The sequence below is a fragment of the Bombus affinis genome, chromosome 1 (assembly GCF_024516045.1).
Source record: "Bombus affinis isolate iyBomAffi1 chromosome 1, iyBomAffi1.2, whole genome shotgun sequence".
NCBI lineage: Eukaryota > Metazoa > Arthropoda > Insecta > Hymenoptera > Apidae > Bombus > Bombus affinis.
In genome coordinates this window covers 9,103,357-9,128,928 of record NC_066344.1, presented here as the reverse complement: position 1 = coordinate 9,128,928, position 25,572 = coordinate 9,103,357, and the positions used below count along the sequence as shown (strand labels likewise).

Here is a 25,572-nt window from a genome sequence, read left to right as displayed (position 1 = left end):
AACCAAATATGAAATAAATATTTCAGATTTAACAAACTGGAGATTGTTAGGCTCCTATGTAACTTCAAAATTTAATTTGAACCAGCACAAAATTTTATTTTTAACAGTGTTAATTATATTATAAAATATTTCACAAAAACGTCAGACCACATTCACTGACTTTCATCTACGTGATACCTGAGGGTAGGACATGTTTATTATAATCGTGCAAGATATCATAGCAGAATCAATCTTTATCAAATGAATGAATTTGCAAAGATTCAATCATTTTGTGTTGTTTATGTGAAATATTGAATATGGTTTTATAAATGTTATGAAGATACATTGATATAAAATGAATGACAAGAACGCAAACAAAAATTTACAAATAATTATTAGGACCATTTGAATAATATTGTATACATATACAGTACAATCATATATATGTATAGCTATAGGTAATTACATTTACAAAAAATACATAATATGAAACATCTCAATCAAGCCGAAAAATATTTGATAAAGATTGAACTACTTATCACAAATTGTACAAATGGACTTTTGTTTATATTTATACAATAATTAGCATTGTATACTGTGATGCTAGTTTCATTCAAACAGTTTTCAAGTACAATGAGCACGTAGCTATATAATATAATGGAAGTACGTGTATATACTAAACAGTTACGCAGAATTGTTATTTAATAACAAACATCATTATGAAATAATTATTTCAACTTATCTTTGTACAATTTTTTACAATAACATTGTTAAAAAACATGTCACCCATACATTGTCATTTTTCCTTTTCTCATTACTTATAAATTTATAATTTTATCAAAATTAAAATTTCATTACAAATATTTCTATTTAAAAAGTAAAGTCCTTTCTTTCAATCGAATACATTAAATTAGTTATTAAACGTAATAACACAATTTGTTTGTTGATACCAATTAATAGAAACTATATTATCTTCAACCTTTTTCATGTATTAAAAAATTTTAGTTGTTTGAATTATATTTCAATAACAACGAATTGTAAAATAATATTAAAACATACATTATTTACTGCATGAATTTTCTGTATTCTGTAAAATATGGCAATGATGGAAGGATTATAAATTGCAGTCTTCCAGGAAAGGCCACTTGAATAGCATGAAAATCATTATCTTAATTCACTTTTTTTTTTTATTGTTCTACTTAATCTTGTAATACGCTACGAATGTATTCGCCTGCATTACAATTATGGAAACAAGTTTATACAATAAATTTGATATATATCTCTTATGTGTTTTTTGAAAGTAAAAAATTTTCTTATTTAATTCTAAAATGCCACGTTATTATTACCTATTACATATTTACAAAATATCCTTATAAAGAGTCAACATTAATAACGTGAATTCTTTAAAAAAAATTGTCATAAAGAACGTTTGTTTTTTATCAATTCGAACGAAGTACATTTTGCTTTACAAGCGCCGGCTCTAAAATGAACCATGAAATTTATCTTCGACAGGAAGAGTTACATGTGAGAAAGTAAAAATTCTAAGTCCTTTATAGTCGACTATTCACAATTCTAAGAATAGGAGCAATGTCTCTCTTCGCTCTTGGCACAGCCACGCGAGTGATTTGTTTGATAATAAATTAAATTACTAGCATTAAGAATAAATTCATCAATAATGTGATGATGTAATATACATTGTAAGAATACTAGCAATAATGATCATGATGCTTTATAGTTAAAACAATTCATTCAATCAATTGTAATGCAACATAAGAAACGCTAGACAGCCCTTTTTTAAGACCATTGGAGTTATTTGGATAATTTGCTGATTACTCTTATCAAGGCACCATTTTCATCTTTTAGCCTCTGGTTTTCACATTTCAATTGGTCCATCACCTAGAAAAGAAGAAGGTAAAATTATTTTGTGTCATATTTAATTGTATTCCTTACTAAAAAGAAATTTTAAAAAAATAAAGAATGAAATACAAAGGCAATGCCATTATAGAGTGGGTCAAATAAATGCTCACAAAATAAGAAAAATAAACAAAACATGGGACACAAGCAAGTACCATTGCAACTGGAGATTTAGAAATGAAAACAATAAAACAATTAAGTGCATTAAAATCAAAGGAGTAGTGTATATAAAATATAACAAGCAGATGTAATTTTAATGCTATGTAAAAATTTTACACACATATAAGGAATAATATAATTGAATTAAAATATTAAATTATATTTTATCAATATCTTTTGAACCTTTTTAGAATTTATGTATTTATAGTTTTAATAAACTGTTATATTTTAAGATCATGTGCAGAAATAAAAAGTAAAAGCGAAAGTAATTATTGCATGTAAAGCAATCTCTAATATATACCCCAATATCTTGGCTTGTTTAATACATATTTTTTATCTCCTGTTTCTAAGTTAATGCTCTTCCAATTGGATTTCTGGTTCTTATTGCATTCATAAATAACATTTATACCATTTTATTATGATTTTTAAAATAAATTATATCTTTAAAATAATGTAGAAAATATAAATATAGATTGTTTTTTATTGTTTGATGCAATCTTATATTTTAATTATTCAATTTTTTTCATGCATCTTACAAAATCTATTATTACAAAATTACTAGTAGACAATATATGAAGAGTGATATGTATAATATAAATCGGGCTATGAAATATGAGTATCAAACAATACATAGTGCAATAAAATGTAACTTTACTCTGAACATGCTTTCTTAGGAAAAATTATACAGTTATGTATATAAATTTTTAAATATCATTTTTTAATGTTTATATTTCCACAAAGTTTAAAAATAGTACTCAAAAGTTACAAAAATATAGCCGAAATAAAAGTATTTGTAAGTTTTTTTTAAATCAAACTGAAATTTTGAAACATGTCCATGTTATGGATTCGAACTATAAAAATTTCATATTTCTTAAAAGTTTTACTATTTTAAAACATCTTAAATTATATAATTAAAAAATTTTGAAATTAGATTACTTATAAGAGCTGTTTTTAGAACTAAAATAAAGGACAGGCTGCGTTCTTTAATTTTAGGAAATAATCTGATTATGTATTTGATATTTTAATTTCTATCGATGTAACATTTGTATTGGTACAAATGATTTAACAATAATAAGATATCTGTAAATTTTATTAAACGTTATTTTTGTAAGAATTTAGAAATATAAAAAATATATATATATATGGAAATCAATAAAGATGCACATACTGTAAGTATCATTAGTAAAATAGAGAAAAACGTAGTCTTATATAATTATAGCATAATATCTATTAAAAAGATTTATACAAGCTTTAAATTTTTGTACCATAAGCTGTTATAGATTCTTAAAATGAAATTATTTTAATGATCACAATTACGCGTAGTATATTTTGCGAAGCTGTATTGTAAGATAAGTCAGTGAGCGACATCGTTTCAACATTTTAATATTGCGATCAGAACGTAAAAATCGTAAGTAATCAATTAATTAATTAATATTGTACATGGAATACGATGTACACTGTTAACGCAGATGCTGTCATTATGTCCTTTACCTATTTAGTAGTATTGGTGAGTTTGGATACGACGCGGGTAAGTGCCCGATTTTCGGCTTTCAATCTCTCATTTTCAGCTTTGAGCTTTTGTAATTGCTGTAAACAGTGAAACAATTAGCCTAAAATTCGCTTGTTTTATAAAAGCCCCACCAGACAATACTATGTACTCTACCATCATTTATACATTAATAATATCATTTTCAATTATTAGCCAAATGTATAGATAATGTAAACCACACAGACTATAAATAAAAAAATAAAGTAAGAAAAAAAATACAAAGTGCCAATTAAAATCATTATATTGCGTAAATAATAAGCGTGATTATTTTATAAGAAGTACTAAAAATAGAAGCACCAAGAAATGGCAAATAAAGAAAAGCAATGCATTAAAAGCTGCTTATACTTCTTCAATTTCTCTCAAATTAACCACTCCAGAAATGCTGGCACCTTCCTCTGTATTTAGTTATAACAATCAAAACGTAATTGTCAAAAAATTGTAACGTGCATTTTAACTGATCATGTATGTAATCGAAAAATGTATAGAAATATAATGATACATAATAATTAATGTTAAAATGTTTCAAATAATTGTTTAATTAAAATAATTTCTTGATATATAATAATATCTGAAGATTATTTTTAGAAAACAATGTACAAAACTGTAATTAAAATATAAAATAAAAGTCTTTAATTCTTACCTTCAATTCTTCTTCCATTTCTGACAATTTCCTTTCCATTGCTCTCCTTTCCCTTTTCTCAGTTTCAGATAGAACTGTTTTATTTTGAGCACTTTGTGCTTTGTCCAATAAATTTCTGGCTTCCTTTAATTGTTCATCTGACCGTCTAAGCTTTTCTTTAAGTCTTTCATTTTCTGCTTGAGATTCTTCATACAATTTTTTATAATCTAATTCACCATTTTCAGAAGTTGTAGACTTTAGTCTTACTGACATAGAAGGTGCTTCTGATGATAGTGATGATATAGATCCTAGCCTGTTAGATCTTCCAGTGCGATCATTTCCACTCTGTAAAATAAATCCAAACAAAGGTGATGTATATAAAGAAGTTAAAATAACTTTTACAAATTTCATAAAAAAATATAATATATTTTTTTTTATAATATTTTAATATATTTTCTTACAATGTATCCTTCAGAACTGGCTAAGCTTTGCAAACTAGAACTTCTAGATCCAATATGAAGATCTAGTTTTGTTTTTGTTTTATTAAAACATTTTGTTCTCTGTGTTTGTAAATGATTATTTGGATTAAGATTTAAATAATTATAACTCGTGGAAGGTGGTAAACGCAAAGAGTTAATATTTATTGGAAGAGTTATACTTCCATATCCTGATGATGTTCCACCATATGTGGTGTATGGATTTTGATAATTCAAATTACTTGTAGAATTTGAATAAGGAGTTTTTCTAAATGATTCATTACTTTTTGTAGTTTTATTAAAAAAATTTGGTAATCCAATAGGATTTTCGTTAATACCTAGCAGACCGGAATAACTATTTTGATTTAAAGGAAATAATCCACTAATACTTCGTGATCTGTTTCCAAAAATTGAGTTTCCATTTGCTGATGCTTGAGCTCTTAATCCTGCAGCTGTTGTTGGTTTTCCTTGAGATCTTTTTCTATAGGATGACATTGTTTATAAAACTAATAAAATAGCTTCAAAAATCGTATTACTTTAAACTATTTTTATTCTTTAATTAAATATAACTTTTTTACATAGTATTTTTTAAAGAAAGATTGAAATTTTTAAATAATTTTACAATTTAATGTTAGATCACTTTGTCACAATATATTCTGATATAAAACGATCTAGTTCTAATGACAGCAAGTATTTGACTGACGTAGACTGGGTGGAGGAACTTAAGACATCAGCCAGTTTACTCTAAAGCATCAGTTTGGTATGCTATTTATAGGTCACAGGCATAAACCTACACTGCTATAAAGATTGTGTTTTTTAGAATAAATATATTTCACGTTTTACTTTTGAGATATTTTATAAATAATTAAATATTGTGAAATATGTATATAACTACTTTATAATTCCTACAGCTTTAATTATAATATATCAAATTATATTAGAAAAAATAATTTATCTACGTAATAATTTGTAACTATATACAAATTTTGCAAATATACTTTTGATGCTATTCATATTATAAATATAATGCAAACTATGTAATTAAAATAATTATATTTTTGTGTTAAAAAATTTCGTATGTTATACAATATATATTACCATAAAATTAAATTAAACAAATTTGTTTCTTTTTTTATACAAACAAATGTGTCCAGGACTATGCAAACAATAAATGAATTCTTTCTCATCTATTCTAAATGTCAAAGTGCCATACTGTTGCAAATGTCAATAGAATATTTTTAGGTACTCTCAGGCCATGTTCATGATCAATTTTTTTACTTTTGTTTCTTATTTCGTTACTTCAAACAAAAAGACTGCTTATTTATATACTATGAAATATGTTGAAACATTTATATAAACAAATACTTAATTTGTTGCTATCTTTGTACATTTAATATACTACATGAATTATATACATTATTATATACTATGTATACTAATATAGTAATTTTAATAAATTTGGATATATTTTAAAGATTATCTATTTATAAGAGGCATAGTGTGCAGTGGAATAAATGACACAAAATTATACAAAATAGTACGAGAATAATATATGATTATAAACATAATTTTAAATATAAAATTGAGAAATCAATAAAGTTACAGTACTTCTATATGTGCAATTGATCTTAATGCACAGTCTGACGAGATATAGGAGGATAAGAAATGGGAAACTATTTTTAACGAAGCATGCACGAATAGAGGTTAATCTTCCCAGAGACTAATCCCAAAATAACTCAAAACGTCTGTGCTTCAAGAAATTGCGTTCATATTATAATAGTTATATATAATGCTTACTAATTCAAACATAGAAACAATGTTAAAGTAAAAATATCTGATTACATGTAAGAATTCGTTTATTCTAATAATGAAGTAACAAAAATAGATAATTAAATATTTTTTCATTCTTTTTGGTTAATATAAATAATTTTTAATACAGATTTATAAAAGTATAAGACTTGTTAAAATTTGTTAATGTTATTTATAATTTTTAAAAAATAATAAATAATAAAATTAATTTATTTACCTCATTGTGGTTGATTTTGGACTCATCATAATCTCCCCCAGCAGTTAAGTCTTGTTTCTCTGGATCAATTTCCTATAAAATATTCAGTTACTCGATTAAGCTGCTTTATGTTAAACACATAATTTAAAAATATATAAAAAATGATAAACTCAAATAATTGAAATTAATGAAATAATTAATACTAACGTCCATATCAACGTGGACAACGCCAGTAGATCTCCTTTTAGGTCTTCGTCTCCTTTGTATAACAGCTTGTGTAGCTTGTGCATTTCTACTATCATTTTCCTTATCTTGTTCTAAAACATATCAGCAGAAGTAGTATAAAAATTTTTATTTATATACTTAAACCTATATATGTAAGTATCAACATGCATACCTTTATCTTCAGGTTGTTTTAACGATCGTCTAAGTGGTAATGTCACTGTTGTTTCTGCACTACTCGTTGCGATAGTTTCTACCGGAGCTGATGATGGTCTAGGTACACTTGTACCCGCTGAAGGTCTTCTCATATATGCTGTAGTGGTATCTGTATTAGATAGCGTAGTAGCTCTGTTATTAGCATCTTCTAGCTGGAACTAAGTAATACATTTTTTTCAATAATATAAAAATATATTACTACGGTATAAGTGTAATATGGATTATATCAAAACGTGAAAAAATTATTTATTAAATGATATAAACCACAAACCTTGCTTCCATTATCCACTTTCAATCTCCAGGAAGGTCGTCTTTCAGGTAAATTAAGTTCTTCAGAAGGTTTATTTGAAATTACAGTAGTAGGAGTTGCTGTTGTTATTGTAGCTGTAATCGAGGCTGTATTGCTGGTAGTGGTTGCAGGCTGAGTTATTTAAAAAAATATGAGTAAACAATTATAAAGCTTTCATTATTATTAAGAAATTTAGTATTTCATAAGTATTGCAGGTGTGCAAAATAAAACGTACACAATTATACATGTGTTTATAAATTTACATAATAGTTACATATGGGATTAAAAAATTCTAGCACAATATGTACATCTTATAATAATTTAGTAGGATTTAGACATATTTCAAAGCCAAGGTAATGTATAAAGAAATTTACCTGTGTAGAAGATATTGTGGAAGGAATTTCATTGTTTTGTTGTTTCTTTTTTACTAATTGTTCTGCACTTTTGATTTCGTCCAATGTCACTCCTTGAGTCGAACGTCGAGTTTCTCTTACTCTTTTCGCATGTGCTTTTCTTTGTGTTTCACTTTCCTCATCACGAACAGGAGGAACAAATGATCTAGACAGAAATTTACATTATATTGATAATTTACATTTTAATTATTTATACAATGTTTTCAAGTTTTACTTTAAATATAACAAAAATTTAAAAAGCATTAAATATTATAATAAACATAATTTACAAGCAACACTTACAAATATCACATAAAACAGTTATGCCTTTATTTTAACTTAAAACAACTATTTTGTTATTAATTATATCAATCACAACCATCTGTAAATATTACAGTCCTAAATATAATAGAAAATAATACTGTTTAATTTTATTTATGTTGCGTGGATAAAATATATTTTAAAATATTCAACATGCCAAAATTTCATGTTTTTGTAAAATTAAGAAACAGTATGTCAATGAGGCACACATTTTTTTTTTTCTTTTTATATCATACATGGTATTTTCGTGCACTTGAAGCTATGATCTTGTGTCACATCAGTAAATTTGCTGAGAAATAGATTTTATACAAAAAAAATGTACATTGAAAAATGTGATGCTACTTAAATGGCTGAGAAAATTAATTCTTATGTTTCAGTGGTAGTGTTTTTGAGTTTGAGATATTATTTTCACCAACAAAGACAAGGCAGTGGTTATTGGGACAAGTAATATTTTAGGATAAATATATGCAACTCAAACAAATAATTACACTGTAAAGCAAATTTTCATGCCACTGCCAATAATTTAATAATATAAAATATGCAAAATCACACATTTCAAGAGAATCTTCCCAGGTCAAACATTAAGTACCCACTTGAAGAAATTCTTGAAGATATTTCCTGGACTTAGTTTGCTCCCTCCTGGTGTAGTGGGAGTTCCAGGAACTGCTACTGAATTGTTTGTAGCTGTAGCTTCCACTGGTTGAACACTACTCAGCCATATTAACAATGCACGTTGCAAATATGAATATATAAACTACGGTTTTAGATGTATTTTGTACATATTCTAGATCTCCAATAAGTGTTTGCAGTAATTAAGCTTTTAAAAACCTATCTTAGTTTTCTTGTATTTAGCAGATTCATTTACTGAGTTTTTAAATCTATTACTTTAGCTTAGAAATTATAGAAAAATACTTTATAAATGGCAGTTGTTTAGGATAACAATCAATTGTTTACAATTGTACATCAATTTGTTCAGGATAAATTTTTACTTTGTTTAATATTTACCTGCGTATTTGATTAGTTGGAATAGGACTTGTAGTAGTTGTTATTGTTGTGGCAGTCGTAGCTGTAGCTGTAGTAGTTGGCAGTGTACTTGACACTATTGTTTTGGATGTAGTTGTTGGTGAAAGTGTATTGCTTCCCTGTGGCAGTCTTGAGAGTTCCAAGTTTAATTTTGCTTCTTTTCTTCTAAAGTCAAAACAGTATAGTTGTTATATAATAGAAAAATACAATCTCATCTCAGTTATGTGAATTTTATAAAATCAGAATAAAGTTTAATATTACACTGTTTAAAAATTGTATTGTGTGACATACATAATACTGTGAGGCATACAATAAGATGGTTAATTGACGTTTAAGCCGTGCAAAAGCAGAGAATGCAAAAAGCTTATTTCGTACATTAATGATTATAATATAATAAACAGTATAAGGTACAACAAATACACAGAAATTTTGATGCAATCTTATGAAAAATTATACATATCGAAAGCATTAATATATATGATGTACGAAATATGCGCACCTGTGGGTTTCGCGTAGAGATGCAGAACGGGTCGTAGTATTCGTGTGAGTAGGAGTAGCTGCGTTGCAGCAATGGAGAGTAGGGCAAGAAAACGCCTTGATTCGAGCTCGTAATGCCAAGTACTGCTCATAAAACCTGCATAACATGCATCATGCCATGCACACAACTACTCTAATTTTCTATATGCATAAAGCTCAGAAGCTACTGTATTTAATTTCTGACGTGAATAATTTGTTAAATGCTTGCAAATTCTGATATAGAAAATAATAAACATAAATATAAATATGCAGAATTATAAATAATTATAGTATAAAAAATGTATGTATATGTTAACGAAATTTGAATAATACAAGAAATTACAAAATTGTAATATCACAAACAATGTATGTTAAATTCATCTAACTTACTTTTCATCTGTTTCAAAGCTATGCGTTCTTGTCAATACGACATCAGGTTCCGTATTAAGTTTGTTTGACATGGTCGGCGATTTAATAGTTTTATCCTTATCTTCAAGCCCTACGTATACATAAAATAGAAGATAGTAATAGTACATTATAATAATGTAAAACAATATAAAGTATTTTTATAATATTCATAACTTACTCGAAGACAAAGTTGCTTCTGTATTTTGTACCCTATTTCTAAAAGAGCCTGATCGCCGCCAAGATGGTATAACTCCTTCTTCATTATCAGTCTGTTGTTTTGGAGGCATTATTGGAGCCTGAAAGAATTAAATTGTAAAAATTGATAACCAAAAAAAAATTGTTCAATCTATATATAAATATTACCTGATTAGGAACTTTATTGGCATCGATAGGAGGCGAAATATTACGCGGGGCTGTTTCTTCTCTATTTGCTCTATTTTTCTTTTCTGTAAAGTTAAATTAAAATGAATATAATGTAAATTAAATTAATTTTACAATATCTCTTTAAGAAGGAAGGACATCAATGGAATGTGCATCCATTTATTTCAATGGAATAGTATTTGCAATAATCAAATCTTAAAGTATTATTTTCATTATGAAAAGGAACAAGAGAGATCTTATAATATGTACATGCAACAGAATGTAATTTTAAGAGTATAAAAACAGTCTTACAGACAAAACTCACCATCATCTGTAAGACATGGAGAGTGGTTTGATTCGTTAGACTTATCAGATTGATTGGAGTAAGTGGAAGAATGTGAGTCTGAGCTAGTCTCAGATTCACCTTCACCATCACTCTCTTCCATATCTGTTTCACGTGTCGCTTCTGTCCATGCAGCATTGTTACAAGAAATACAAATTGCTGTTAAGGTAAGTAAAATAGACTTGCAAAACTGAATAGTGCGTAATATATTCTTCATAAGAAACTATTCCTACCTACATCAGCACTTCTCAATCATTTGTAAGTAAATTTAAATAAATCTCTGAATTTCCCAAAAAAGAAAATGTCTGAAAATTTAATAAAATTCTTATTTTATCAAAACATCTGTATATACAAAATGATTGAGAAATACTAGGTTTATTTGTTTTAATTCACAGAGTGCTCTGGTAGTATTACTCTGCCACACATTTTTAAATGAAATTGTAAGTAACAAATTACAAAACATCTTTTTAAATACATTTTTCTACACAATAATATCCATAGAATATCTAAGTTTAGAAAATCATCACCATTTAGTAACAAAATCAAATAATTTGCCAAAATGTTTAAATATAGACATGCAAATTAGCAAACCCATATAATAAGTAATATAAAGAGAACAAAACATACCAACATCACTATTTGTTCCAGTACTAGAATCTTCTTTATCAGACTGAATTTCTAATTCGACCTTTTTAACTTTATTTGGCGTCTCTTCTTCAAATGTTTCTACCGATTCTTGCATAGTTATAGTATTTTCGTTATTTGTTGATACACTGTAATATAATAATTAATACAATAAATGAATTATTTTTTTTATACATGATTATTAATTGTTTATAGTACAAACCGTTTCTTTGGTATAGTTGGCTGTTTCTTATTAATAATTTGTGGATGGTCTTTCATTAGTAACTGTTGTTTTGCTTTTAATTCCTCCAGGGTTGATAATATAGATGAATCAGCAATGTCAAATGCAGTTTGATCCTATCAATGTAATGTTATGAAAGAGACAATTTTGGTTATTTAAAATATAAAACAATTTTAATATATCTTACAGCATAATTCTTAATGTCCATATTACAAAAATTTTCCACTAGAAGTTCACAGGCTTCTAATTGTCCCCAATGTGCTGCAGCATGCAAAGGTGTCCAACCATCAAAATCTTGAGCATTAACATCACACCTAGCTTGCAGTAATATTCTGAAATATCAGTGCTAAATTCAGTATATAACAAATAATAACTTTATCTAACATTCTTCTTTAAATATTTTTTCTCTAATAGTTTATTCTAATAGAATCTGGAGACTCTTACTCCATAACATCAATATAGCCTTTAGCAGCAGCAACATGAAGAGCAGTGGCTCCTGATTTAGGATGGATTGAATCCTTGCCAGCTGCTCCTGATTGCCATGCTCTAGCATCATTTAACATTGATCTTTCTTCTTCGCTTCTGGCTTGATCACAGTCTATGCCTATAAGCCAAATTACAAAATATATAATTTTATAATAGTACTTGAATGATTACTATGTATTTTTTATAGAAGATAATTATAAATACAAACCAGCTTTGCTTATATGTTGTTGCAGCATATCTTCCATTTCAACACTTTCAGCAATATCAAGAGCTAATTGACCATCATAATTAACTGCTGCTAAATTACATCCTTTCTCTATTAAATATCTGTAAAATTATATTCTTTTATTTAGACAAATTTCTGAAATTTATTACTATATTATAATAATTATTAAGATGTTTAAATCATTAATAAATCATTAGTATTTTCAATATCAAAGTAAAAGCAATACTAACTTAGCAATAGATATAAATCCACAAGATGCAGTTGCATGCAATGGTGTCCAGCCTTCATTATCTCCACAATTGATATCAGCTCCTTTTTCCACTAAAAATTCGACCATATCCAGATCATCATTGATACATGCCTATAATTAAAATATTGTAACTCCTTTTAGTTAAATAAATTATAATTATAGAAATGGTAAAATACCTTAAAGTATAATATTTAACACTAAAGACAGGATATGTAAAAAGTTACATAAATATTAATAAACACAGCTTCCAATAATATATTTACAAATACTTTTAAAGGTTAAACAGAAAAAGCAGGGAAAAGGGAAAGACAAAAATTTATTATTAATTTAGCCATAGGTTTTATAATATTTAAGTATTTCATATAAATTGAATTCTGTGTTACATTTAATAGTTACAAATAATAAATTGTCTAATTGAAATTTAATGAAAATTAGAGGATGATGTCATATGCAGATTAGAAAGGGCATTATGTATCATAACATTTTAAGACAGAGGACATAGAATACAGATGCTGCAGCCTCTGACTTCTAACAGAGAACTATAAATAGCATTTGATGCCTGATGTATTTTCACATTCTATTTTCGCAAATCCATGAAATGCCTAAACTTCCTCTTACTATCAGACTTAAATAATAGTAATAAATGTGATGTATTTCATCTAAAATAATTTATTATATATGTATGTATATATATGTACTTTTTAAGGTTAAATCATGTTTGTTACAAGTATACATAAATGCTTTATGAATGATTCTGGCTGAGTTTAGTAATTACATAACTTTGATACAATTCATTCAGTGAAACTTATAAATTGAATTTAATTCAACAATAATACAAACAATGCTCAAAGAACTTCTAAATAGTTATAATAATTTTGTTATAATATAAATACTATTTGTCTAATAGAAATTTTATTTCTTATTGACATTATATTTAAGTGACAGAACACTTTCTCACTCAGAAATATGATATTAATCATTTTTTGAGTACATGATATTTATCTATTTAAATCATTAGAAAAAGGTTTGAATTTCATACATATCTTTATTATAATTCAAGATTTTAAGTTTGTAATAAGATTTTAATAAATTAACTTTTTCTCTATTTTTTATACTGCGTATACATAATAAAAATTCATATATATATAAAACATTACTTTTTTATAATATTAATATTAAACATTTTTGTTTATTGTAGGAATATATTTATTTTATTTTCCACAAAGTTATTTTTAACTTTATCTTAATTTCAATATATTTTAGCAATCTTGATAGTTTATAGTTGCACCTTGATATATTATTAACAACTTATAAACTAATATGTTCAAGTTACTTGATTAACAAAATTAGATATGAACAGCACAATATTTACATTATTAATCAATATTTTTAAAAGAAACATTCCCAATTTGTGACATAAAACATATGCTCATTTATAAAATATCTAAGACTAAATTTTAGTATGCATTCTTCTTTGTGGTTTTAAATTTTATTTATATAGAACTAATTTTTTATTTGGTATTTGTGATATTAGATTAATTGTTACGTGTATAATTGTTATAAATTAAAAATGAAGATTAAATATAACAGAAATAATTTTATATATATTATATACATTCATTAAAGATATTTTTCAGTTGTATTTACTTTCTTAACTAACTTTTTACTTAATTAACTTTTATCAATGAAATATTTAGATAAATTCAAGCGTAATAATTTTGTTGATTTTTAAATTCATTTTCTATATACATAAACAATAGTCGTATAAGGGTGGGGATGAACAGTTTTGTCGAGTGTTATCAGAGGGAGTAGTTGTATGGCTTGAATTGCAAGAGATAGCGGAAGCACATACTTTGTGGTAGAACTACATCTGCATTTTTATTCTATTATTAAATGTGACATTGTAGGTATAAAAGAAAATTTGATCTATTACGCTTAAATTAGACAGCTGGAACATGTAGTAGCCATCTTGCATTAAGAATTAAGATTGAAGGGGGAAAACATGAGGAGAAAGCAAAACTGGGAGAACTCATTGTCAGTCGAGTTTGTTGTTGTGGACGTAATCGTATCGAAATGAAATCGTGCCATATAAACAAAAGTGTAAAAGAGTAATCGAAGAATTTTACTTGATGTAATGCTGTTAGACCATCAACATTTCCGGTGTTGATATCCGCCCCCTTTTGGAGTAAACGTACGACCTCTTCCTTGTCGCCTGCCGCGCATGCTGCCAAGAACACACAATCCGCTGAGAATTTAATTTTTCGTGCGACCTGACGTGGTTGAGTCGGTTCACGATTTGTTTCAGACTGTTCCCAGCGTTTGAGCTGTTCAGCCCTTTTAAATAGGGCTGAGCTCGAACGACTTTCGAGAGACATTGCCCGAAAACACGCACGGCTGCACTCAAGAATCTTATAACCACTTCGCACACAGTCTTTTCTTCTCTTTCTTTCTCTTCTTCTCACTCTCTCCTTCTCTACTGCTTTTAGATCTCCACTTCGCCGAGGCCACTTCACTTCAGTTCACTTTGCGTGATTCGACACGCTGAAATGATCGTTTTCCACTTCTTACCTCCATATACGACTTAATCGCGGATCGCGTGTTTTTCTACTAAGAAAAATATACGTTCAAATTCGTTCTGACGGACTACGAAGGGAGCGGTCGGTCGCCTTCACCAGACTCAGTTACAGGACGGCTAGATTCGCGTGCTCTTTGCTATTCTTGGCCGTCCCGTACCGTGCGAGCTGTGTCGAAACCAACGAAACAACCTGTAGTGTAGCCAACATTTTACGCTCTTATGTTTCTAGCGCTTCTTTTATTCTTCTATTACATGTAATTTATCATTAATATTTTCAATAATAATAGTATACTAAGAACAGCACTGTAAAATGTATTTCTATATGTAAATAGAAATAATGAAACTATATACAATTACAAAATTGTAAACATAATGGTACTATGTATAAAATGTTTTCATATATTTTATTGATTGTTTAGTCTTTAATATTAAAATCTATTTTAATAGAACAAAACAAGCAAAAGAATATTTAAATTTATAAATGTATAACATCATATAGGTAAATAATCGTTTAAATAAATCATGCAAATAAATAGTTTTGAAATGAAAAGTAAACATTAATTAGGGACGTTGCTTTGATTTTGTGTCGTAGGCATAGTTACTTTTCCTGTTTTGAAGTTGACATTTGCTTTTTTATCTTTTTAGGGCCATGAAATCATTTAGATTTTCGTGAAAGTCATTCTTGGTTGAGGTTAATAATAGTTCTTGCTAAAAATTATAAGCGAAGCAGTTTAAAGTGGTGTTAAAATAAATAATTTGTGAACAATGAATACCGAACAAATCCTCGAATACGATATTAAACAATGTTTAAAATTGATAACAGTTGGTAAAGATATAGACGTTACTGAAGGATGGACCAGACTTAAAAAATTAGAAAGTGAGCCCATATATGAACAGTTAAATAATTATGAGACTACTTTACGAGAGATACTCAACGATGAGATAAGAAATGTACAAGAAATTCCACAGATCATGATTTGGTTTTCAAAATATTTAATGGAAAAACCATTTTCTATTCACCCAATATCAAATGATGTTGCAACAATGTTAAGGAATACAGATATCAGTGATATGTCTCATCTCACAATGATACTTCAAGTATTATTAGAGCACAGTGTCTATTTACCAGACTCTGTGAGTCATTCGAAACTCTGTGAAGCAGTTGTTATTAGTTTATCTACTTTTGTAATGCCATGTGATCCAAAAAAAATTTCTGAATTCAATGACAATGCTACTAAAGTACAAAACTTCCTAAAAGTAGTAAGGTCAAAGTCTAAGAATATTGAAAATGATAACTTAATTTTCATATGTTTGCAAACATTATATAGAATAATATCTGATACAAAACAAAAACAAGATCCTGGGCCTGGTTTGGCTGCCGTATTACAAGTGGTAGAACCTTCTATTATACCACAAGCTGTTAATTGGATCCTTTCAGAATCTCAGTCTGATGCCCAATTAGCTCAAGCTTTAAAAGTTTTATGTAGTTGGCTTCCAAAATGGATAGGTGATCGACTTAGTATTTGGATTATGGAGTTTATACTTGGCTTAGAAAAACGGCACAAATATTCAATACTTATTGAAGTCACAAAAGCAAAGCTTGATGTAATGTTTCGTGCTTTATCAGTACCTGTATTTCGTCAAAATGCTTCCATAATTATATTTTATATATTAAAAAGACAAGGATCTCCATCCTTGTTTCAAAATATAGTAAGAAACACACAAATGGTGATATCTTTTTTTCTAATGAAAGAAGATTCTGAATCAAGTAAAGAATGCATACAAAATTTGGTTGATATCATGAAGATACTTACATTAAGATTTTCAAATCAGCGTGTCTGTAATAATTTGGAAAATAGTTTTCCAGTACAGCCAAGAATGCATATTGTTAAAGAAGTATGGAATGAACATGTTTGGGTAGATGAGATGGAAGAGATTGAACCAGTAATTGAATCACCAAAAACACACTTGGGGAAAGTTGGACTTTCTAATCTTGGAAATACATGTTATATGAATAGTGTATTACAAGCATTGTTAATGACTAAACAATTTTGTTACGAAGTATTAATGTATAAACCTATGAGCAAAGCTGATGATCAAGTTGTACTTAAAAAGTTGCAAAATTTATTTGCTTTGTTACTATATTCAAAGAGGATTTCCTTGGCACCAACTGAAATTTTATTGGCTTCGCGTCCTGCTTATTTTCTACCAGGCCAACAACAAGATAGTTCAGAATTTCTTTGGTTAATATGCTGCTACTAATTTAATGTTCATTTTTTATATTAAAATAATATTTTATAATTATTATTTTGATAATATATATTACTAGCAAATTATTCCAATTATAATATTATAAGCAAATATTTCATATTAAACAATATATTTATGATGAAATATGTTTAATTAAAATACTGTATTGTTTTTTAACAGTCATCTTTTAGACCTTTTACATGAGCAAGAAAAGTCAACTACCATAAATGTTGAAGCTAATAATTCTAATCTTAAATACAAGGATGATAGAGAAATAAATGATATTTCATCAACAAGCGAAGAGGGAGCTAGTATTAAGCGCTGGACAACTGAGGAAGATTTAAGTGGAAGTATTGTATTAGAAAGAAAAACACAATCATTAGCAGATTTTACTCAAGGTAACCTTTTTTAAAATAACGATATTATTCTAAGATTTAGTATTAACTTTATATTTTTGTTCTTATTGCAGGTGAAGATTTGGCACAAGTACAACAACTTAGTGATTCACATTCAGATTCCACAGATAGTGGAATACAATCTGTAGGTGGGGAAGATACAAATACACAAGTAGCTCTTGTACATAGAGTATTAGGTGGAAAATGTAAAATCACGTATCAGTGTGCTCAGTGTGATACTAGTTCTCATAATACAGATAAATTTCGTGATTTACAATTGTGCTTCCCAGAAGAGATTCAAGAGAATCAAGAAGTTTCTGTACAAGATCTCATCAACTATTATCTTACACCAGAGAAATTGACTGGTGAAAATAAATATCGTTGCGATAAATGTATGAAGTTATGCGATGCACAAAGAATCATAAAAATTTTACATGCACCAACATATTTAATTTTAATATTAAAACATTTTCGTTATGATTTCGATACCAGATTAAGAACGAAATTACGCCATAAAGTGATGTATAATGAAACTATACAAATGCCAGTATCTACATCACTGTGTACATCTACAGAAAGTTATCAGTTGTATGCCGCTGTTGTTCATTCAGGTTATAGTATGGACTATGGCCATTATTTTACTTATGCTCGCGATTCTAAACAAAATTGGTACAAATTTAATGATAGTTATGTTTCACAAACGACGTTTAATGATTTTAAAGATCTGAAACCACCAGACACACCGTATATATTATTTTATGAAAAAAGTGTGCCGTTTGAAGGACTTTATGACGAAGATAAACCTGAATTATCGACATTAAGTAAACATTTACAAGAATTGGTGGCAAACGATACTACAGCTTATATTGAGGAATTGAGGCATCAAGCCGAAAAACCTCAACGCGGACGACATAATTCAATGTTATTTCGGAAGAACGAGAATTCCGATGATGAAAATCCTCCACCTAGTAACTGTCGGGGTGCAATTAATATGCCTGCGAGTCGTTTTCTTTATTAAGTTATTTTAACATTTAAATATTATATTCTTTTATAAAATTAATTGAATATTCCAGGTAAATTTGTAATACATTTTCCTTATGTTAGTAAGAAAAACAGAGTTCCTTTATAAGTACAGTGCTATTATATCAATTGGTGTAAACTCATTCAAGAACGGTATTGTATTGAGAAAATTTCTACATATTTGTTTGCTGTAGTTCAAACTTTCTCAACAAATTTTCTGATATACGTTGTTGCTGTATATGTCTATATGTTTAGGACAAATTTGTATATGATTGTATATTTCGCAATTGTTTTTAATATTTAAATAATATATAAAAAAAAATTGTTAACATTAATATTGCAATATTAAAACATTGTAAAGTATATATAATGAGTATTCGCAAATAGTACTTAGCACTTGTTTCTTACAAGTTTGAAACAGTCTTTTTAAAAAAATAAAATGTCAATGAATCAGTTTATAAAATTACGAAAAGAAGAATTATTACATTGTTGTTATTGGAAAGTGTATTATAAAATTGTGATGGAAAGAGAATACAAACTCAGTATTTTATAAGAAGTTTAATGTAATTGGCTGTGTTTTTACATAGTGTATGCATACAGGAAACAGTATTTACGTAATATTCGAAATACTATCAATTTTATAATCATACTTTTGTCACGTTTTCGCACACAATGATTTGATACCAACTTGAACAAATGCCTTTTGTCATGTAAAAAACACATGTGTTATGTGTTAAACAATTTTATATTAACATTCATTCTGGCTTCTAACATTCATTATTTGTAAATTGATAAATATATTGTACATACATTTATAACAGACTTGACAAATGGTAGTTGTATTTACATAATTGTTATAAAATTAGTCAATGGGTTTGAATTTCTGTTAGTCGTGGTTAGAATTGTAAAATTAAAAGAAAAGTATGAGAATAATAGCAGCTATATCATTGTAAATATATATATTTTAATTGTAATTATCTCAAAGAGAAAAACTCCAAGCATTACAAATCTGTGATAAATTTATACTGTCAAATTGATATATTCATTTCTTAGCTCAGTATTCAACAGATAAAAAATACACTATCTAACTTAATTTATAATTGAAATACTGTAGTGTACAATATTTACTAGGTTTTACGTATTTATAAATTTCTTTAGACTGGGCATGAATAAATTATTTAAAAATATCCTTTTGTTGTAGACTTAATAAGTTGTATTTATTGCTCATTTAATATCTGTTGTTCTAGAAAACAACGCAAAGAGAATACATGAATATTATGTCTACTTACAGGGTAAAAAATAAACATTCGATTAACATTTTATCGCATAATTATATTGTAATTATTAATGAGATTATTTGCGTGTGGTGCAGCCATTTTCTGTTCATTAGCTTAATAATATAGTAATGTAAATTACGTGTGAAAGACTCACTAAACTATAGTTAGAAATAATAAAACGATAACCTACGATCAACTGAGGCACACAGTTTTTTATTATCCTACTACGTATTTATATGTTATTGATATTAGAAAACGCATAAATTTTCAATATTTAATTTACTGTGATATTGGCATTGTAATGATTTTATCTCGACGCGCCGCGTCATAATTGAAGATATATCCTGCTTGATAACAACGTACTCATTTAGTGATTAAGAATACATTACACGGATTTCACAAGAAACCATCAACTGCAACATTTTAATTGTTCAACCGATCTTCTAATGCTGAATTATCCATTTGTTTTGTGAATATCTAATTGAAACCATGAAGAAAGTGTATTTAGCTGTTTTTGCTAGTAAGTTGTGTCAAATATGTATATTATTATATTGTTTTTGTATCTTTATTCAGTGAGATTAACTTGTTAAAACATTAGAGAAAATTTAAATTAGAATTTCATACATAGTCCGGTGAAAATAGACATAAAAATAGTGATCAAAGAACAGAAATTCCAACGGAGCTAAATTTTGGTAGAGATCTTGGATACACCTGTAGAAATAAAGTGCCAAAAATCCCTATTGATTCCATGCGGGCTAAAGAAGTTATTCAAGGTCAAAGTCAAAATTTTCGGATTTAAAAAAATTTTTTTTGAAAACAGTAAGTTTTATCGAAAATATAGCTGAATATATAGACAATATTAGACATATATATATGAAATATATAGACAAAAATTGTAGATCATAAAATTATCTACAAAAATGTTCCTCATACGTTTTTTTCTAAGATAATCATCATTCCTAAGATATCGCATGGAATTTTGGCACTTTATTTCTACAGATGTAACCAAAGTCCCTACCAAAATTTAGCTCCGTTAGAATTTCTGTTCTTTGAAATGTTTATTTTGACCAGACTAACAGAAATATTTCTAATCGATGATTACTAGGTAATCTAGGCATGATATCGTTTGGTCTATTCTTTGGCTGGTCATCACCTTCATTGTCTCTTCTATTGCAAGACGACAGTCCTATACCCTTGACCGTGCAGCAGGCTGCATGGGTATCATCTATTTACACTCTAGCTTCAGCTGTGGGATCGGTACTTTGTAGTTACGTTATAAATGTAATTGGCAGGAAGATGACCTTAGCTTTCTCTGCGATACCAGGGGTGATAGGATGGATGGTGATAGCTTTCGCGACATCGGCATGGGTAACTTATTAATATATTTCTACTACACACGGAAGCAATAATGAAAAAGAAAATAAGGGATAAGATTTTCAATGTTACGCTATAATCTTTTAATTGATGTAACTCCATAATTATTTTGCAAATTGACTGTTTGATTTCTGTCAGATATGGCTAATGCTTTAAGCCACGCAAACAGATATGTGTCGACTATCGGTTTCAGTCTGCAACACTAGAATCGATATAAGCTCGACATTTTTCTTATCAAATATATTAAAGTACGTATATAAAACTGTTATTATTGAAAAAGAACTCGTTTTTATTCTTCAGGAATTGATTGCAGGCAGATTCGTTTGCGGGTTAAGTAACGGATTTGGATATATATCCGCTACTATGTATATAGGTGAAATTTCACCAGCCAATATAAGAGGAACATTAACGTCCACGTTAACTGTAGCTGCGAAATTTGGTCTGTTCGTTGAGTGGGCAATAGGCCCGTTTCTCTCTATAAGAACTCTTGCACTCACGTCACTGTTGTTACCGATCCTTTTCTTCGTCTCTTTGATATCGTTACCAGAATCTCCGTATCATTTGATGCGTCGTGGGAGAAATCAGGAAGCAGTAACATGTCTTATGCAATTAAGAGGAGCCACAGATGTTTCTAAAGAAATGGAGATGATCGAGAAATCCATTAAATACGACCTATCTAATAACACCGGATTATGGGAATTGGTCAGCGTCTCGGGAAATCGGAAGTGCGTTTTTATTTCATAATTGGCAAAGTTGTAACAAATTTTCAGGGAAAAATAATTACGAACCTTTGTGAGATCTGGTAGTATACGTAATAAGAAAATAAATCTTTAAGATATTGAATCATTTTGAAAGTTTCTGTAGAAACAATTAGGATATAGCTCTATGAGCTAAAACTAAATGGCTTTAATTTCTCTTGTTTTGTAGAGCGTTGATAGTTGTGTTGGGTCTTTTTGTAATTCAACAGTGGAGCGGAAGCTTGGCAATACTTTCATACGCCGAATTAATTTTTAATGCGACGAAAAACCAGCTTCAAGGCAAATACTTGACCATGATATTGGGTGGCGTACAAGTGATGTGCGCTGTGATCAGCGCGTCTATAGTGGATCGGTACAACAGAAGAACTTTGCTTCTAATTTCTACGTCCGGCGTTACCATCTCCACCTATTTCATTGGTTTATTTTTTTGCCTTCAATACATCGAAATGGATATTAGTAAGATCACCTGGTTGCCAGCTGCTGGATCGATACTTTATATCGTCATGTATGCTTTCGGCCTGGCCGCACTTCCATTCACTATGATGAGTGAAGTTTTCCCTACGAACGTTAAAGCGCTGGGCAGTACGATTGGAATGCTATGCTGCAATTGTTGCGCTTTTGCCGTGACCTTATCTTATCAAAGTATCGTCGAACAATACAGTACATACGTTGCGTTTTGGCTTTTTTCTTTGATCACTGCTTTAGGCACCGTTTTTATATATTATTGCGTCCCGGAAACGAAGAGGAAAACATTGCAGGAGATACAAGAGCAATTGCATGGATATAAATTGTAATAAAAGTTGTAAACACTTTTTTTATTGTACATTGAAGTTATCATTGAAATATACATGCAATTAGGATAAAAAGATCATGCATAAAAATATTTTAATCCATACACAAAATTTTTGTAACTCGAAATAATGAAGAAGATACATTAATGCTATATTATAAAAATTTAGTTATATGACAAAATGTGAGTGAAGATTAGAACAATTATGATTCAGTGAGGTAGTTAGGAACGTTTTGTTATCTCTTGAAAGACAGTAATTATTTCTTTTTTTTCTTTATTTGTTCGATTCACGTTAGGGAGTCCGCAGTTTATATTTCAGAAAACATGGCGAGCGGAACATATATTCGATCGATAATAGTAGGTACGTATTTCTATTCTATATTTGACGTATCATACATGTGGTTCGATATATCCAACCATTTTCATGCAGTGAATATACTTACGCTTAATCTGGGCATTCATCTTGGATGGACGCCCTGGTTGATAGAAAATTTGGAGAATGCAAATTCGTCACTGAATGTAACGATCGACCAAATAACCTGGATCGCCTCAATCCCACAAATTGGAGATTTAATTGGTGGATTCATAGTATTTCTTGTGGGAAACCATATGGGCAGGAGATCCATGTTATTCTGCTCTCTAATACTGCTTCTCTTTAGTTGGATGATGCTTCTTCTGTATGACACAGTTTTGGTATAACTATCGAACAAGACACTTTTTCATTGAACGTATAATAATTATTTCTTCAAGATAAATTTTTTTTCCATATTTTATTGATAAATTTAAATAATCATTATTTTCAGGCAATTTATACAATACGAGCAGTCATGGGTATTAGTGCAGGAATGTGTTTCCCATTAATATTGATATATTTTTCCGAGATAGCGCTAGTGAATCATCGTGGTATGGTTACTTCCAGCCAGGCTTTTTCAATGAAACTCGGAGTTTTATTAATGTACATATATAGCGTTTTCGTGCCGTCAAAAAACACATTTATTTTTCCAACCATGCTAGTCGTTCTTTCGGGACTACTTTTGCTGACTGTGCCAGAAACGCCATATTATTTGGTGCTCCGTAAAAATTATGAAGAAGCAAAGAAATCTTTGACGCGACTTCGGCAAACTTTTGAAGAGAAGGAGATACAAATGATCGTAAAAGATACGGAGAACTGTGTGGCGAAATGCAAGTGGAAGGACTTATTTCTCGTGTCAAACAATCGAAAAGTGCTTCTCGTTGTTACTTCCATCGTCGTCACGTCTCAATTTGCTGGCAATGCTATAATCTTGGCTTATATTAACGACATATTCATTGCGTTCGGAAAAAAATCAAGCATGAAGTACGTATGCTTTTAAGTTTAATCATCTGACGTGTCTTTGTCGAATGTGCGATTTAAATATTATTTTGTAATCATGGAAAAATGTATAAACATATTCGCATTAATAATTAGATTCCATGATTTAAGAATTATGTTTTATTTATGTTGTACAGACTCTTAACTAGCTGTACAGGAACAATCGGATGTGTGAGTACTGCGTGCACCATGTTGCTAGTAGATCGTATGGGTCGCAAAACTATCTTCCTTGTATCGGTTATTGGAGGTGGGATATCTAGCTTCATCATAGGGACATGTAGTTTTCTTTTGGAGAAAAATTATCACGTGGACGTTGTAAGTAGCATCGCAGTAATCGGTATTTTTCTCTTCGCATTCATGACATCTTTGGGTCAGCCGTCCATCATGTATGTTCTTACTTCCGAACTTTTCGCCCCGAATGTGAGAACGTTTGGTGCTGCGTATCAATCATGTTTGAGTACTATTTGTCTGTCCTTAGTCAGTAAAATGTTTGGTATTGTAATGAAGGAGATCGATATGTACGTGATGTTCTTTGTATTTGTGGGTTTTACCATCATAAATGTTTTGATTATCGCGTTTCTAGTACCTGAAACGAAGCGCAAGACTTTCAGGGAGATTCAAGACATTTTAGAGAATAAAAAGTCTGCCTCTGTGTATGTAATTCAATTCCGTAATAATACTTCGTTAAATACAGAATAATGTCTTATTTGGCGCTTGCAACTTCATCTTTAAAAATATTTTTCAAGATCCCAGGTTGTAACATAATAAAGGGAAGGTGTACTAAGGGAAGGCTTGTTTCACAGAGTAGTGCAACGTTACATGCCTGAAACATGTTTTGCATACACGGCTAGCACAAGCCACTTTGTTACCGTGTTCCCTTGCAATTAAATTTCATCATATAAGCAACTTCCACTTCTCTTTAGTTTCTAACCTTAATAAAGTCTATTAAAAGTTTCGCGAACATCGTTCACTGAACATAATGAATTGAAGATTACGTACAGTTTATTAAAAAGAAATATTTCCAGTATTCATACTTGATCTTTATTTGATAATTAAACGAATTGAATAATTGATAGACAAATATAATTTATTGCCTGATTTTATCACGTACATCTTGCAACCTAGCTAGATTATTAGATTGCATAAATTGCAGTCTGATCCATA

The 25,572-nt window shown here is 29.0% G+C and overlaps 4 protein-coding genes across 13 annotated transcripts; 3 read left to right on the top strand and 1 right to left on the bottom strand.

Annotated features, from left to right (window-relative positions):
* Positions 1–70: 70 nt before the first annotated feature.
* On the bottom strand, positions 71–15,354 carry LOC126920176 (protein phosphatase 1 regulatory subunit 12A-like). Of its 10 annotated transcripts, none has more exons than XM_050730189.1 (22): positions 14,745–15,354; positions 12,599–12,729; positions 12,351–12,469; positions 12,101–12,260; positions 11,844–11,988; positions 11,639–11,772; positions 11,419–11,564; positions 10,774–10,950; positions 10,452–10,534; positions 10,267–10,384; positions 10,071–10,179; positions 9,664–9,798; positions 9,147–9,329; positions 8,735–8,848; positions 7,803–7,986; positions 7,411–7,560; positions 7,099–7,297; positions 6,909–7,018; positions 6,723–6,794; positions 4,242–4,565; positions 3,544–3,639; positions 71–1,875 (listed from the first exon to the last, which is right to left on the bottom strand). In XM_050730189.1, the coding sequence occupies exons 1-21, from the start codon at positions 14,991–14,993 to the stop codon at positions 3,544–3,546; spliced, it is 3,138 nt and encodes a 1,045-aa protein (XP_050586146.1). In that variant the 5' UTR covers positions 14,994–15,354; the 3' UTR covers positions 71–1,875. The 10 variants fall into 10 exon arrangements, with proteins under 10 accessions (XP_050586146.1, XP_050586154.1, XP_050586167.1 ...); XM_050730197.1 differs by having other exon boundaries at positions 9,147–9,326; XM_050730210.1 differs by having other exon boundaries at positions 10,774–10,914.
* A 440-nt stretch (positions 15,355–15,794) lies between these two features.
* On the top strand, positions 15,795–20,331 carry LOC126920224 (ubiquitin carboxyl-terminal hydrolase 35-like). Its single transcript, XM_050730277.1, has 3 exons — positions 15,795–17,436; positions 17,624–17,841; positions 17,913–20,331. Exons 1-3 carry the CDS (start codon positions 15,959–15,961, stop codon positions 18,854–18,856), a joined length of 2,640 nt encoding a protein of 879 aa, XP_050586234.1. The 5' UTR covers positions 15,795–15,958; the 3' UTR covers positions 18,857–20,331.
* Positions 20,332–20,476: 145 nt separating this feature from the next.
* LOC126920358 (facilitated trehalose transporter Tret1-like) lies at positions 20,477–23,076 on the top strand. The gene is made up of 4 exons (XM_050730592.1): positions 20,477–20,655; positions 21,241–21,503; positions 21,810–22,234; positions 22,437–23,076. The coding sequence occupies exons 1-4, from the start codon at positions 20,625–20,627 to the stop codon at positions 23,059–23,061; spliced, it is 1,344 nt and encodes a 447-aa protein (XP_050586549.1). The 5' UTR covers positions 20,477–20,624; the 3' UTR covers positions 23,062–23,076.
* Positions 23,077–23,370: 294 nt separating this feature from the next.
* Positions 23,371–25,107, top strand: LOC126920332 (facilitated trehalose transporter Tret1-like). The gene is made up of 4 exons (XM_050730525.1): positions 23,371–23,418; positions 23,488–23,750; positions 23,861–24,393; positions 24,546–25,107. The coding sequence occupies exons 1-4, from the start codon at positions 23,382–23,384 to the stop codon at positions 25,105–25,107; spliced, it is 1,395 nt and encodes a 464-aa protein (XP_050586482.1). The 5' UTR covers positions 23,371–23,381.
* Positions 25,108–25,572: the final 465 nt, after the last annotated feature.

Coding starts and splice junctions, on each gene's coding strand:
- LOC126920224 (XM_050730277.1), top strand. CDS start 15,959: ATGAATACCGAACAAATCCTCGAATACGATATTAAACAATGTTTAAAA. Junction 17,437..17,623: donor GATAGTTCAGAATTTCTTTG/GTTAATATGCTG, acceptor GTTTTTTAACAG/TCATCTTTTAGACCTTTTAC. Junction 17,842..17,912: donor ATTAGCAGATTTTACTCAAG/GTAACCTTTTTT, acceptor TTCTTATTGCAG/GTGAAGATTTGGCACAAGTA.
- LOC126920332 (XM_050730525.1), top strand. CDS start 23,382: ATGGCGAGCGGAACATATATTCGATCGATAATAGTAG. Junction 23,419..23,487: donor TATTCGATCGATAATAGTAG/GTACGTATTTCT, acceptor ATTTTCATGCAG/TGAATATACTTACGCTTAAT. Junction 24,394..24,545: donor GGAAAAAAATCAAGCATGAA/GTACGTATGCTT, acceptor TATGTTGTACAG/ACTCTTAACTAGCTGTACAG.
- LOC126920358 (XM_050730592.1), top strand. CDS start 20,625: ATGAAGAAAGTGTATTTAGCTGTTTTTGCTA. Junction 21,504..21,809: donor CTTTCGCGACATCGGCATGG/GTAACTTATTAA, acceptor TTTATTCTTCAG/GAATTGATTGCAGGCAGATT. Junction 22,235..22,436: donor AGCGTCTCGGGAAATCGGAA/GTGCGTTTTTAT, acceptor CTTGTTTTGTAG/AGCGTTGATAGTTGTGTTGG.
- LOC126920176 (XM_050730189.1), bottom strand. CDS start 14,993: ATGTCTCTCGAAAGTCGTTCGAGCTCAGCCCTATTTAAAAGGGCTGAA. Junction 10,385..10,451: donor CCAATAAAGTTCCTAATCAG/GTAATATTTATA, acceptor TAATTCTTTCAG/GCTCCAATAATGCCTCCAAA. Junction 10,180..10,266: donor AGAAGCAACTTTGTCTTCGA/GTAAGTTATGAA, acceptor ATGTATACGTAG/GGCTTGAAGATAAGGATAAA.